Source organism: Aythya ferina (genome assembly GCF_964211825.1).
Source record: "Aythya ferina genome assembly, chromosome: 15".
Taxonomy (NCBI): Eukaryota; Metazoa; Chordata; class Aves; order Anseriformes; family Anatidae; genus Aythya; species Aythya ferina.
This window is the reverse complement of record NC_140314.1, coordinates 11645078-11660292: the sequence shown is the minus strand read 5'-3', so window position 1 is coordinate 11660292 and position 15215 is coordinate 11645078. Positions and strand designations below refer to the sequence as shown.

At 44.7% G+C, this 15215-nt stretch overlaps 1 protein-coding gene and 1 long non-coding RNA gene across 3 annotated transcripts in view; one reads left to right on the top strand and one right to left on the bottom strand.

Moving 5' to 3' along the window:
* The window catches only part of ADCY9 (adenylate cyclase 9), an 82414-nt gene that overhangs the window by 36291 nt on the left and 30908 nt on the right, over nt 1–15215 (top strand). The window contains exons 2-3 of one of the 2 annotated variants that reach the window (XM_084537164.1): nt 6338–6510; nt 12000–12104. In XM_084537164.1, coding sequence (XP_084393290.1) covers nt 6338–6510; nt 12000–12104 — 278 coding nt within the window. The remainder of the gene's footprint in view (nt 1–6337; nt 6511–11999; nt 12105–15215) is intronic. The other variant, XM_084537165.1, reaches the window with a different exon arrangement.
* Nucleotides 1–15215, bottom strand: part of LOC311445263 — a 72772-nt gene that overhangs the window by 31214 nt on the left and 26343 nt on the right. The window lies entirely within an intron of this gene.

Below are 15215 nucleotides of genomic sequence, written 5' to 3'. Positions count from 1 at the left end.
CCTGTAAAGTTCTGTTTCTTATTATCATTGTTTCTGCTTTCCAGAGTCCTAAGATAACAAGTAGGCTCATAAATTCCCTTTCTAATTTTAGTCACAGGAAATACTGCTCCATACATTCGAAGTGCTTTTCCAGGTAGGCTTGTTTATCAGAGCCCAGGCATTGGGGCTCTGCCTGTTGCAGCAAAAGAAGCGCCCCATAGGTTTTTGGGGTGGGAGCTGCTGCAGCCTAACAGCTGGAGTAGAGATTAAATGTAAGGACAAAATATCAGGTCCGGTCCTCCTTCCTTCCTTTCTGATCTTGCCCAAGGATTGAGGGCGAGCAGCTCCCCTTTCGATGCCGTATCTCATGTTGTTTAAACACAGCCACTGGTGGCTCCTTCAGGAAATCAGATAAACTCCTTGGCACAGCTGGCGGGCTGGGTAGGTAATTGTTTCCACCATGTGAGCATCTCATAAACTTGCTGGAAAAGCCACTCCTCTTGCAGTTAAAGATCAGGCTAATAACTCCCCATCCTGGGCACAATGCCGTGGAGGAAACTTGTAAGGTTCTGCCTTGGAAGCTCTGCGCCCTCCTTTGTTCAGCACGAGTGAGCAGATGTTTGATCGCCTGCCCGCGCCGCGCCACGCAGGAAGGTGCTGAGAGAGCTCGCCCTGCGGCCCCAGTGCACGGTCCCGAGAGCTTGGGGCTGTTTTGGGCACTCAAGCAGAAAGAGGTTTTTTGGTTTGGTTCGTTTTGCTAATTTTTCTTTTCCCAGTTGCTGGAGTGCTCAACGGCAATTGTCTCTCTGGGCGATCCAATTGCAACGTGGCAGCATGCTTGAAATTCAAAATATACATAGAGGTCTTTACATGCCTAAATTTCTAAAAACAAAATCCTAAGCAACTTCAGCAAGTTGAGGTGGAAAATCATTACTAGTGCATAGCATTTCCACTCTGAAAGTTCAGTTGACTGAAAGATGTTCTGTGGGGATATCACAAGCCTTCTGATTATCCCGTTTGTATTTACCAGATGCTGCTGCCCAGCTAAGGATGTTCCTCGGAGCTTTTTCTCCCCTCGTTTCAGCGTGCACAAATGCTTTAATCATGAAATTATGAGAATCTTCAAGAAGAAAAACTCTCAGAAGTTAGTTCTTAAATGCAACAATCTGTTGGCAAATTAAGATTGCAAAATAGGAAAAAACTATTATTACAGAAGTAACAACCCTTATTTTCGTTTAAAGTTGCGCATTTCTTGGCAGTGCATTCAGCTTGGTTACTGGGGCCCTCTTTGAAGATGCCTCGGTTGATTTGCGGTATGTTGGCTGTGCAGCTAGGCAAAGGACTTCCAATTTTGTGATTGCCCGTTTCCAGATTGGATCTCTAGTGAAATGCACAACGAGCTCTGGTTCGTAAGGAGCCTCGAAATTCTATGGCAACATATTTTATTATATGAGGAAATCTAAAATCAGTCTCGGTTTCCTCTCCCTGGAATGGCCGGGGCTGAATACCAGTTTTCTCACTCCTGGATTTTTGGCAAAAGAAGAAGATAGGGTGTGGAGAAAACTTTGCATTGTGGTTTTTGAAAAGAGAAAGCAAGAGATGATTGATCGTGAAGAAGCATAACATTGAAAGTGAGTGAATACCGAGCTACTTACAAAGGAAGGAGCTAAAGCCAGCCCTGAAATGCAAAGCTTTTTGATGAGCTGCCTGTACTGCTGCGAGATACTTGTACCAGAGTTCTATAAAATGAGATACGAAATTACTGAGAGGTAATATTACTGAGAGGTAATAGCTAACACTGTTCATCACAGCAGACTAGGGCGGGTTATTAATAATTACTTTCTATCTGGAAAGGTGCTGCTATATGTCCTCACTGGCGTAGGTAGGGCAGTCACAGTGGTTCTTTCCTGTGGTAGGAACAGATTTCATGTGAATTCTGATTTTGGGTGGTAAGAGACTGCGAAAGCAGTGGGTTGTGAAAATAGAACTCATTATTTAATAATCGTAAATTCACAAAATAATTTATTTTGAAAGAAATATGATTAAAGTGTGTAGATTTATGGGAAATAACGGAAGGATGAATAATGAAAAAGAATCATTAATATAAAGCTGCTTGGTAAAAGGGGGCATAATTGGAGTAATTTGGATTTTATTACACCAATACCAGGAATGTTACTAATTTTACAGAAAAGAGGGCTACTGGGAAGTAGTTATTCCAGAAAGGAAGGTGCCCTGTTCACTAACTGCCATTTCCTAGCAGCACAGCTAAAAAGGTGAAGTGATTCAGGGGGAAGAACAGGGATGTGCACTGAGAACAGGGTTATATTTCCATTAAATGAATCAGTGAGGCAATGATTGAAATATCGTCATGATTTTTTCGTGTCTCTTCTTTAGTATCAGTACTGAGAAGGATTTCAGAAGCATTTGAAGTACATTAAATTAGAGAGGTGAGAGGTATGCTACAGCTTGCCAGAGAGAAAGTAATTTTCCTGTCTGCTATCAACAGAGAGCTGAGAAGCCTTGATTCCTTACAGGTGAAGCGTTAACACTTGATGCAGGAATCTTACTTTGCCAAGGAATTCGCTCACCAATTTTGGTACTAGCCCCCCTTTCTTGAGGCCTCTATAGGAGAAGACATCCCCTCTTCACAGAGGCATGGAGCAGTGCCCGTGCCACTGCACACGTCAGGCCTGATGAAGGAATGAAGCAAAGTAATCAAAGTGACCGGGACGTCCTCTTACACCCCGTGCCATCAGGCCAGGTCTCATCAGCTCCTGGGCCCGTTGCCCGCAGCAGAGCCTAGGGCAGAGGTGTGGGGAGGCCGCACGGCAGCGGCCTACCTCTGGGCTGCCTCTCCCTCTGCTCCCCCGGGGGCATTTTATTTCATGCTACCAAAAGCAGGTTAACAAGACGGGGATGTTTATGCACAGCCTTCCTCATAATTTTGTTTGTTTGTGAGCTTAGAGGTGTTTTGCTGTTGTTAGGCGTGGTGTTTTGGTACTGGGAGGGGGTTTCTGTCTTCATAGCTTCAGAGGAGGGCCGCCGATAAAAAGGAAAGCAAAGCTAGTAGAAGAAAGGAGCAAAGTGCAGCCATTTCTTAACACTTCCAAAATTCAGTGTTAGCAGCAGTCGTAAACCCACTGTAGCTCTGTGCAGATCTCACCTGTTAACTACTTTGTCAAAAATGCCCTTCCACAGACGCTGCCGTGGCAATGTTCAAAATGGTCGAACTCCAGCAGTAAATGGCTTGGCTCGGTGCACAGGAGCTGTTACTCTTTATAGCTCTGTCAGATTCCCAGAAGCTGAAGATGAGTGAAGGAAACGGCTTGTGTTGTTCAGAGACGCACGATGTTGCTCATTTTCTCCTGGGCAGAAAATACTGAATAAATCAGATGGTGGACGCTGTGCCCCCGGTCAGATGTAATACGTCTCCGTGAAGGAATGAGCCAGCTCCCTCCCGGTCTGTGCTTCCAGGAGCCATCTCTGGAAAAAGCAGAGACGTGCTGCAGGGTAGAGCCTGCCAGAGCACATACTCGCTATCAGGCAGCTTGAGATTGTGTTATTTTTCAGCATTTCTTTAGAATAAATCTGGGGGAAGGGAGTTATTATAAAAAGGAGACTGGCAGGAGGGGAAAGAAGGACAAGCTTTATCTTTATTACTGGCATTTCGTAGCACTTTCTTCATTGTAATGTCATGAGATGCATTGTGCAGCAGTACACCCCAAAACTTGCACCGTTTGCTGTATCTCACAGAAAACAGCAGCTCCTTCGTTGCTGGCTTATTTGTTTCGTACTGTTGAGTTACCTAATTGATGTAAACCTGCTGCACAGTGATGCGAATGTTCTTCCTGCTGCACCCTGTTTGTATGGAAGATGAGAGTGTGGCTGGGAGAGCTCGCTGGGTATGTAAAAGAAGGAAAATTACACCCCTTGTGTGATATGTTTTAGTTGCATCAATAGAGCTCTGTTGAATTAATAGCCCTTTTTTATACCAATACACTTCAGACTTACCAGGAGTTGCTTCAGGAAGTGTCACAGAATAGCAAGCAATCCCAAACGTGCAGTTTCCCTATCGTAAGAGCTATTTAATGACCAAGTATTAGGTAGGTAATATTAGTAAAGTTCAATAAAGGTTTCTGAACCTCCTAATTCTCAAAACATAACCTTTTTCACTTATTTACTTTCCTGAAACGCCAGTCCTTCAAGTAAGTAGCATTTGTTAGGGCTGCTCCGAGCACTCTGGGCTGCCACTGTCTGAATGCTGGGGACACTTCTCGAGTAGTGCTGGGTGGTTGGTGGGCACGGTGGGGCTGGGGAGCACGAGGAGGGGGCGAGGGAGGCTCTGTGGTCACCCGGTGCCCCCTCGGCCAGCTTGGAGCCTGGCACTGGCCACCCGTGGGGCAGAGCTGCTCCCCCAGAGCAGGTCTCCGTTGCGGCAGCCCCATGGCCTTGGTGCTTTTTCCTTGGTGCGGAGCTCAAACTGGAGATGATTTTACTTCTTTGCGATGCGTTGACAAAGTAATTCTGCAATGCAACACAGTAAAATGGGAGAAAAGCATTAAAGAATGCCTCCTTAAAAGTACAAAGAAACAAAGAAAATGCGTGTGCTTAAAAAAAAAGAAAAGAAAAGGGAATCATAGTGGCAAAATAATCCTGTTGCTTTAAAGGTAGCGTTTAAAAATAGAAGTAGAAAACTTAATGCTCTAGCTTTTACCCCAGTAAACATACAATTGTAAGCTGATTGCGGTGAATTCTTTACATGACAACCCCCATCAGCATAAGGTTTAGAGACAGCCCAACATCTGGAAGCCAGCAGCAGCCCGGGGTTTTACGAAGCGCTGCCGCCAAGTAGGATCCGAGGGCTGCTGTAACCGATGTAAAATGAAGGTCGGGTCCCATGCAGCACCTCGGGCACGGGGCCCACACGAATGCAGGTTTCTGCACAGGCTGGGCAAGTGCTGAGTGGTGTGAGATACTGGGGAAATAAACAAAGAAGCTGAAAAACTGCTATTAGTATGTCTAACTTATTTGTATTGGAAAGCTTACAGACAAAGTCCTGTCTGGATTACGTGTCACGGGCAGAAAAACGTTTATAGAATCTCTCCACAGAAAGTTGCAAGAGAATGACCTTTATCATAACGTCAGCTGTTACTTGAACAGAAACACTCTGTCTTCCAAGGGCTGGAGCTTGTGTCCAGCTTTTGTCCTATAGAAGGAGGCAACCAGACGCAGTAGATCATCTTGTGCATGAGTGGTTTTGGGCATCTAAAGCCAGGAGGTTTGCTGACCCAGATGCAGGACCCAGGAGCCAGTGCAGGAGCGTCTCCTCCAAGGCCAGGCAGGGAGGGGCTGGCTTCAGAATCGCATGGGGCAACAGCCTGGGACCCCAAAATAAGGAGCACTGCCTGGTTTGGGGATCTGGTGCCCCCCACGCTTTTTCAGTGTAGCAGTGCCTGTCCATGCCAGGTGGGAGATTTCCCACAGAGCAGCAATAAAACTGTCTCATTTCAATTCAGGAAGGAGTGTGGTGAGCAGCTCCTTCTCCATCTTTGTGCCTAGGAATAGCCCAGAATATTATAATGCAAACTATCAAGGAAGTGAAGTAGGGAATATTCTGAACCAAACTCAGATCCTCATTTTTTGAACAGATTTTTGGTACGGATCAGCTTGATACACCACGGTATTTACCAGCCTGGCCTTTAATACAGGATCTGGCTTCCAATTATGCTTCACTTCATGCAACAGTTGCAGAGAGTGCGTGTGGGCGTATGAGAGATTGAGTTTGTTCTTTAGAAATGTGAAGTCTGCACTGACTATGAAAACCCATCAGAATTTCTAGCACTTAAACGCCATTTCCTTTTGCAATGTGCTACCAGCATTAAGCGAGCTTCACAACAGCTCTGTGAGAAATGGAGAGTGCAAGTGGAGGAAGACATGCTGGTTTTCAGAGGTAGAATATCAATCCAGACATCATTGAGAAATGTAAATCTTTTCCAGAAGCAAAGAGTTAATGTCCAATCTCAAATTACAGCTTGGAAGCGAATGCCTAAAGTCTTAGCTCTTTTCTCAAAAGTACGTGAGTGAAAATGGAATAAAGTACATGTCAGGCATGGCTGCTGCTGTGGGTTCGAGTAGTCTCTTGAATCTGGGGCAGCAGGTGTCAGGCAATCCTGGTCGCCACCACTTCACCCAGAACGTCTTTATATTCCTGGTGGTTGTTCCCAGATGCTTCTCCTTTTGTGCTGTGCTCTTGAGCTTTGATAGCGCTTTGATAGCTACTGTGGTTCATATCCGAGAAGTCCAAAGGAGTGTTATTTTTGTCTTTCTGCAATTCTCAATGTTTATGTCTCTCCTCTAGGTTTGAAGACCTATCTGATCTCCGGTCAGAAGGTGAAGGAACCCCAGTGCAGCTGTTCACAAGCCCTGCTTCCTGGCTTGGAGTCTGGAGATGGAGCCAGGATACAGGCAACATCGTCGTCTGAGAACGCCAGCGACTTGACAAAGACTCTCAAACACGTGGAAAAACCTAAGGTAAAATGCCTAGTCCTATTGACAAGCAATCTCTAAAATAAGGTGAATGTTTTTTAAAGGTGGTTTCAGATAAATTATTTTCTTATTATTTGTATTTCGTGACCAAGAGGTCAACACTGCTTTTTCAATAGTCTTTATTTTATTGGGGAGAAAGAATCTATGCCTCCTGCAGCTACTATAACTTTTATGATTTTCTGTTCGCTGCAGCCTGCTTCTGTCTTTCCTCTATCTCTCATTCTGTGCACCTGTGAACCTTTTTATATGAGCATATAACAGACATCTCCACGGAAAGACAGCAGGATTGTTTGAGTGGTAGGAGAAAGCACTTCGGTAGGCTACAAGACTGTGTTTTATCTGCTTGCTCTAGAAACCTAGAGGGCAACGATTTGTATGGAGAAACAGCTTAGAGAAATGATGACATTTTGTTATGTTCACACCTCTCACGAGAACTCTTGACAAGGAAATCTGTGAAACAATGTGTATTACTTTGAAGCTTTGCTGTTACTCTCAATCTTCCAGCTCAGAACAGATTTCCCAAACAACAGATGTCTATTCTCTGTTTTCATTTGCGCTGTGAGTTCCTCATGGTGGGTTGCCTGAGTTGGCCACTAATGCCAGGCCCGTGGGTGGCTGTCTGCAGGTCGCTGTCCTTAGACTTAGTGAATTTGGTCCTGGGAAGAGCTCTTTATATTTAGCTGGTAGAGCAAGTGACTTTCATGGCATGCTGTCTGGATCAGCAGAGCATGAGAGAGGTTCAGGCACCTCTACCCTGCTTCTGTGCTTGGTTTTAGTTTTGCAGTAAAAATACGGGATCACAGTGTGATTAACTGGAAGGCTGGTCTGCAGATAAGGACCAAAGTTAAGTGATTTCCTTACAGAGCAAGCTGGGGCTGTATAACTACAGAAGGTAGCATAGCCATCGTTGTCCTTCCCAAAATATGCAGTGTGAGGTTTGGCTGGTCTCAAGTTGTTGGTGACACCTTTCTATTCCTACTGCTGTGTAAGTAAGAACTGGATGGCATATTTGGCATCCCTCGGGCACCAGCTTGCCAGCTCTCTCTCATCTTTCAATGAAGGGACTGACAAAAAATGTAGGAGAACACAGCGCAGGGCTGTCGGTGGATGCCTGTACAAATGAGTCTGTGCTGCCCGGCGCAAGGCCACACAGAGATACTGCTGAGGCCATAAGGGGTAGGAGCTTATGTGTTTCAAGTAGTGAAGAGAGAAAACGAGGATGCCTTGTTAACCTGATGGGTTAGGTTGGACTAGATGGTCCCCAGAGGTCCCATCCACCTCAGAACCTCAACTGTTCTGTGATTCTGGGACAGCAAAGTAAGCTTTAACTGCAGGGCAGCAAAACTACAGCAAGATGATCTTGGGGGTCTTTTCCAACCTGAATGATTCTGTGGTTCTAACACTGATCTGCTGTCATGTGGGTAGGCACTTATTTCTCTACGCGTTTTCTGAAACAAGAGCGTGACTTACTCAGCAGAAGTGTGCATCACTTCCTAAGCAGCTAGTGTGCCACGTTCGGATGTGCTGCTGGCCCGCGCTCTGTTTGCTGCTCATCGCCTCCCTGCCTCTGGTCTGGGGCCATCCTGGCTGGGTGTTAATTGCTGTTTAAATGCTCACACTGTTCTTCACTGCACAGAAGTGCAAACATGACTATCCAGATAAGTGAAGAAGAGGCTCACACTGGCTGTCCAAGAAGGGAAGCTGCTTCAGAAGAGCGTCTAGGACAAGTGCCAGCTTAGTTTCAGCCTTCTCAGACACCCTATCTACAGCGGTGCTAAAGCTACTGCATCGAGTTTATGCTTATAGGTACCTGTTTCTATTCATCACCACAAGCACTGGAGGTCTCCTGAGGGATTTTGCAAATGGCCAGACAACACCTTGAAAATACTGTGCCTGATTGCCCAAAACAGATTGATGCTGCAGTGAATTTTGAACTGCCTCAAACTCCTCTTCCCCTGCAGTCTGATAAGTATCCATATAACACATGCCCCAAAATACGACAGAATTTGTACAGCACAGTGATAAAGCAATCGTGTGAAGGCTCAGCACTTATTTAAAAAAAATGCTCTGCTGCCGTAGTTGCAGTATAGGAGTGCAAGATGCTCTTGCTTCTCGCAGCAGGGCTAGGTGCAGGTACTCCAAGCTCTGCAGCACGCTCTCAAGTGTGGATGTGCCCTCTGGGTAGTCTGTTATGGCAGACTGTGGACCGAGAGGGTTGGGTCAAGCATTTAGGAAATCTGTAATTAGCCAGCCATGCCAGAACAGGTCTTACGATATTAAAAATAATAATAATAATAATAAATTAGAATATATTTTTAAAATCCTCACAAAGAACAGATGTGCAATTTAATCACAGATCATGCACAGTTTCTGAAAAGAAGTGGGTTTCTTTTATATGGTGTTTTTCTTTTAAAGCCTGCAGCTTGCTGGTAGGGTCTGGAGTGATAATTTGCAGAAGAATCATGACTTACATGCCAACTGTTTTAAATACAAAGCTGTAAACAGTGTCAGTGTGGGAGGAGATGACTCCAACTCTGCAAAAGAGACTAAGTAGGAGGGGCAAAATTGTAGGCAAGCTGAAATATTTTTGTTCCAAAGGGAATAAGTGGCCATATTGCATGAAAAGGATGACTTTCACCTTTTGGGCTTGAACGGATGTTCTAGTGGACAAGGTCTGTTAAGGAAGGTCAGGAAGGAAAGTGCAACAGTAATTGATCCACGAAAGGGATTGTATTTCCTCCTCTCCTCCACTATGTCTGCATTTAATTTGATTGCAAATCTCATTGCAGCATGGATATCAATAAAAGGCATTTCAGGTCATGAAGTGGGTATGTAACTAAAACACCGAGGAAATATGCTGAAAACATTAAGTAGCAGCTGATTTTTGTATGAAAACGCTGTAACTTGCTCAGCCGTTTTTGGTATTGGTTTATTTTATCTATCACGTATTTTGAAATCCCATACTTGACTGAGAATTATAGGCTTTTTGTAAAAAAATGTCATTATCAACTCAGTATGAAAACAGAAAGTACTTCTGCTTGTTTTGGTGTTTGCTGAAAGTGCGTTAATGCATTATTCATCGTGGCTGGCCACAAAGGCACGGAGCTTGTGCGAGTGTCTGCAGTAGAGAATTAAGTTTATGATATTGACTTGAACCCATGGGGTAGGTCAGATAACCTCCCATCTCTTTTCCAAAAGACAGGCTTCTTTTCTGAGATTTTTGTCTTCTGCTTTAACCCTAGGAGCTAAACATGTGATTTGGTCCTTCTGGTTTAGTAGCAAGATCAAATGGGGAGTATTTTCTTTATTTTTGATGTTTGAGGTATTTGATTTTTATTATCACCGTTAACTGACTTCTGCTATGCTCAAGTCTACTAGCTATCATTCTAGGAACATAGAAAGCTCGTTAGCCCATGGTCATGTTCAATTTTAAAGTCATTTAATAACGCTTTCTGCAAAGTGATTAAGGCATTCATGATACTTGATATTTTTTTAAAACAAAACCATTTAGGAAACAGCTTCATTCTTTTTTCCGGTATGCTGTTACTTGGTCAGGCTGTAGCGCTTCAGAATTGGATGAAACTTGCTCACCCGTTGCCAGATTAAGGAACTTGTAGGTAATTTGAGTGCCTCAGCCCAGCCCATGCTCCCGAGGAGCCTTGGGTGTGATGGTCACGGTCTGCTGGCTGCTAAGAAGGCTCAGAGCCTTCATGACAGCCTTTGAGAGACATACATGGTTGAACGATGGGTGGAGCAGCAGTCCCAGGAAGAAGTGCCACACCAAAACAACCTTCAAAATTAAGACTTCTGAATCTTTTTTGAAATTCACAGAATCACAGAATTTTCTAGGTTGGAAGAGACCTCAAGGTCATCGAGTCCAACCTCCAACCTAACGCTAACAGCCCTCCACTAAACCATATCCCTAAGCTCTACATCTAAACGTCTTTTGAAGACTTCCAAGGATGGTGACTCCACCACTTCCCTGGGCAGCCTGTTCCAGTGCCTCACAACCCTTTCAGTGAAGAAGTTCTTCCTAACATCTAGCCTAAAACTCCCCTGGCTCAACTTAAACCCATTCCCCCTCGTCCTGTCACCAGGAACGTGGGAGAACAGGCCAACCCCCACCTCGCTACAGCCTCCCTTGAGGTACCTAAAAAGAGTGATAAGGTCGCCCCTGAGCCTCCTCTTCTCCAGGCTGAACAAGCCCAGCTCCCTCAGCCGCTCCTCGTAGGACTTGTTCTCCAGGCCCCTCACCAGCTTCGTCGCCCTTCTCTGCACATTCAGGTGTGACAAGAGACAGGAAAAGGGGCACCGGGTGAAAATTCAATTCTGAAAAGAGAAACATGCTGGTCTTTGAAATAGGGAGCAAACCTGAAGGGAGAAGCTGTTGTGTTTTTGGACCAGCTGTTGTATTTTGGATGGAAGCTTGCACCAGTGCCTCCTGAGCTCAAAATAAATAGATAAAAGGGACATGGGGTGTTGACTTCGGGATGAAATGCCCAAGTGGCTTGTTGGAAATTTCAACAAGTTCTTTTGTGGATAACCCACCAACACATAGGGTAGCGTGCTGAATTTAGCATGCTGTTCCCAGTGACTGGTGTATCTGTACCCATTCGTAGTCTTCTGGCAAGCCTGGTAACAACAAACTGAAGAGCATAGGAATTGTCAACAGGGATCAGATATAGGGTTCCTCTCGTACAGTATCCTGTCCCTACATGGTGAGTACAAGAGAAAAGTTTGAAGGACTTTGCAAAAGAAGATACAGGGTTAATTAGAGAAGATCCCATTTTAATTCAGTGGGACAGGTTGTTTTAAAAGCTGAACTGTGACCTTTTACGTTGCTTCCAAAATGCGTAACCTGTAACTGTTAGGAGTGTTGATGGTTTTGCTTTCCTTGTTTCCTGTGATGTTTGCTCAGTGTTTGGCTTCAACAGTATAACACAGCCACAGCTCCAGTCCCCTGTCTTACAGAGCTGTATGAAAAAGTATTCTTCTTTATTATTTTCAGATTTGTTACTTTCCATTTTTCTGTGCTGTTTGTAACAGACCATGGTGTTTTGTGCTTTTTGAATATGCTGCATTCTGTGCTAAGTCCTCCCTCAGCTGGTCATAATGCCATTCAGATCCTTTTGCAGACCCTTTTCAAACAATAAAATTGCACTTCTCTCGCTGAAGAATATTTCTTTCTTTTTAGGGTACTCCTTTACCAGAGAGTAGTGATTACAGAATATCTGTGATTTTACACCAGTAAATCTTTCCTGGATTAGATTTAGCTTTAGTAAGCAAAAAATCTATGATTTGTTTTTGAAATGGTGGATTCTGGTCCTTTCAAATTTTGCTCCCTGTTTCCCTTTCTGTTGCTTTGTTTATCTTTTAACCATGCAGCAAGCATATAAGCAGGCCACATTATAAATTGCATACCATTACGAGGACACCAGAATGTTCCTGGCTAAATTTTTTTTGTCTCATTGCAGCCTTGCCCTTCATGTAGTACCACCCTTGCACCCCACTGCGATGTCAGCATAGATGAAGGAGCTATCCAAAATGGTTGTCAGGATGAGCATAAAAACAGTACAAAGGTAATTCGAGTATTTATCACTTCCCTTCTTTCCCCTTATTTTTCTGCTTCAGTTAGCTTTCTCAGTTTTGCACAGCTATTGCTTTATTCAAGCTCTTAAGCAGCAGAACCAATTTTGAGCAGTTGTATTCCAAACTTTAGTTGGCCCCCCCGCACACCCTAATTTTTCAAAACAATTAGTAATTTTATGGGCCAGTTTGAGAAGGATCTAAAAGTTGGGCTCTTTAAATTAATGCTGAGGCCAGCCAATGAAAGAGGCACAGACAACACTACCAGCATCTCCATCGCTTACACCAGTCGCCGTGTGTCACCTAGCCACAAGTCACACACCTGTGTCTTGCCATTGTCTTCTGTATCATAGCTCTAAAACACGGTCATTCCTGTTCATGCCCACAGCTGATATTCACAGCACCTGAGTCCATTCACATCCTTTTTCAGACAAATAGAGCATCTTACATATTCAGCATGCTGCTGCCAGGGTTGTTTTCCTTGCTTGTTGCTTAGATATTCTTACCGAAGCCACCTACTCCCTCTACAGTACCAGACATGGCCTATTTGTTGTCTTGTTTGTGGCCTTTGTAGCCTCCCTGCTCTGCCTGTCATCTCTTCCCCCTTTCCAGAAAATTAAGCTCCCACCTAAATGCAGACTGGATGCCAGAGCTCATCAGCTCTCTATTATATTTTCAGATAAGTTTTAATGCTTTTCCTGACTGGGGAGATCACTTTATAACTATTCTCAGAGATAGCTATCTGGTTGTTTTCCTCCTCATCTGTCTGTAGAACTCTTCTGGTGTACAGAGCTAACAAAAAAACTTGCCAGCATTTTTGTAAATGGTATGTAGCACAGTAGGCCATGTTCTGTGTGGGGTTCCTAGGAAACAGCCTAAGAAAAAAAAATTCTAATCTCTTCAGCTCTCAGGAAGATAGAGCAGGGTGGCCAGCAGGTACTGGTCTCAGAACAGCATGAGATCTTCGAGACAGAAAACATTGTGGGAGATCTTCCCAGATGGTGAGCATGAGATGCTGCTTCCCAGGCTGCTTCTGCCCACGTGCCAGGGGTCTCCAGGAACAGACTGCAAACAGAGATTTTCCTCCCAGTAACAACCACCTGTTATCATATATTGTCTTCATCAGAATTATTCTTTAAAGTTTCTTCCTACTGCAGCTATCTTAGCCTCATGTATGTTAATCACGTGGGGGATGACCCTTGCTTGGAAGAGGCCTGTCCAGTGCTGAAAAAAATATCAGTAACGTCATTGGAAGAAATAAGCTGGTGGACACCAGATCATATGTCCCTCATGTATTCACAAGTTGCTGCCCCAAAAACTGGACCAGCTAAGTGGCTATCCAGAGTCTGGGATGCCCATTTAAATGAAAGCTTAAACAGGTACATGTACAATGCTGCCATGGCATTTGATTTCCAGATCTTCTTTGTAGTCTCAGCTTTCTTAGGAAGAGCCCTCAGCTCCCTCTGCTCACCTCTGTTCTCTCCCCACACTGTCACTGCACCTGGCCCTGCAGCATTCATGTCCCCTCCTGTTCTCTTATCTCCCAAAACACTGTTAACCACCTCCTTTGACCCTTTGGAGCCCCCAAGTCTCTTCGTGAGGGGAACGGTCCCATGGTGCATCATATCTCCGAGTGCTCGGGAGAACTGCACGGCCTATGGCTGCCAGAACCCACAGTAGCACTGGAGCTAACAGCATTTATTAAACAGGGATTTTCTCCTTACAAGCAAGCAGTTTCAAACTCTAATCCCCTCCTGTTAAGATTAACAGAGTGGAGACAGCACAGGAAAACCTTGAGCTGACCAAAGGGAAGAATTTTCTTAGGGATTTGAGCCTTTGCCAAAGAGCTGAAGAGAAAAGGCCAAGAGAAGTCCATGCTGACCTTCTCTGAAAGAGCAGAAATTTTCACTGCATTCTTCAGATGAACTCGAAGAACAGTCAGGGAAAGCAAACAGTACACATATCTTTTCTCTGAGCTGCCCAGACAAAAAAAGCTGTGTTTCCTCCTTTACTGCTTTTCAAGTAAAGCAGGGTGAGGAAAAGGAGAAAGATTCTTTACAGAGAGAAGGGTGATAACTGTGACCTTCATTTTTCTAGGCCTCAATTTTTTTTCTGCAAAGTGCTCTCAGCAAATACAATCTTTAGCACTAAAAAAACAAACAGCAGCACTGAAGAACCTTCACTTCAGGCACTTGTTTGACAGTTCTCCTTGCCTCGGGAGCAGCGGTCGCTCCGGCCGGCACTGCCGTGCCCTCTGCTCCTCCGGGTGGGCTGGGTGACCTGCTCTGGCTGCTGGAGGGCTTGTTTGGAAGCTGTTGAATGCTGTCCCGTAGAAAAGACACTGGAGACCTTTGGTGGTGACCAGGAGAGTGCCCTTCTGTCACACTCACAAATGCCTGTCCAGTCCAAGAGATACGCGTTGCTGAAATCACCTTTCTCTTCTGTTGCTTACGTTCCTTAGCAAAACATTGGCAGCACACCAAGGTAACTACTAAATTTCCCTATTATACTTCATCAGCTGCTGTCGCTGTACCATGAACACCTGCAAGCTGCCAAAACAGCTTGTAAGTCTTGAGTCACAATAGGGACAAGGCTGGGAATCCTGTCCTCTCCGTGCTCCACTCCTCCTGCTGGGCAGCCAGTGCAGAGGAGTCCTGTGTCCTGCCAGGGCAGGGGGAAAGGGGAGAGCAGTCTGCCTCCTTCCTGCCTTTCCTCCTGTTTGCTATGGCTGTGGGGCAGAGCAGGTCTTCCTTTCACTATGGCAGTTTTGATGGGGATGGGGAGCCGAGCCCAAGTGCCTTCTGACTCTTCCCTGCTCAAGGTGATGTTCTGCTGCTGCTGCTGTCTCATGTCTTTGCTGGTAATTATTTGTGAAAGCAGTGATGCATGAAAGTTTTTAACATGCACAGTGTTTGTGTTTTTATGTTTGTTCAACTAGAAAATGGATACCAGAAATGCTTATGTTAGAAAAATGCTGCTTTTTTGTTGTAACATCTTCCTGTTAAAAACTAGGAAATAATATATTAAGTGGCCTGTGCACCTTCAGTTATACCTGCCTGTGTTCACGTTCCTCATTTGTTTTACAGCCTAGAGACACAAGGAGA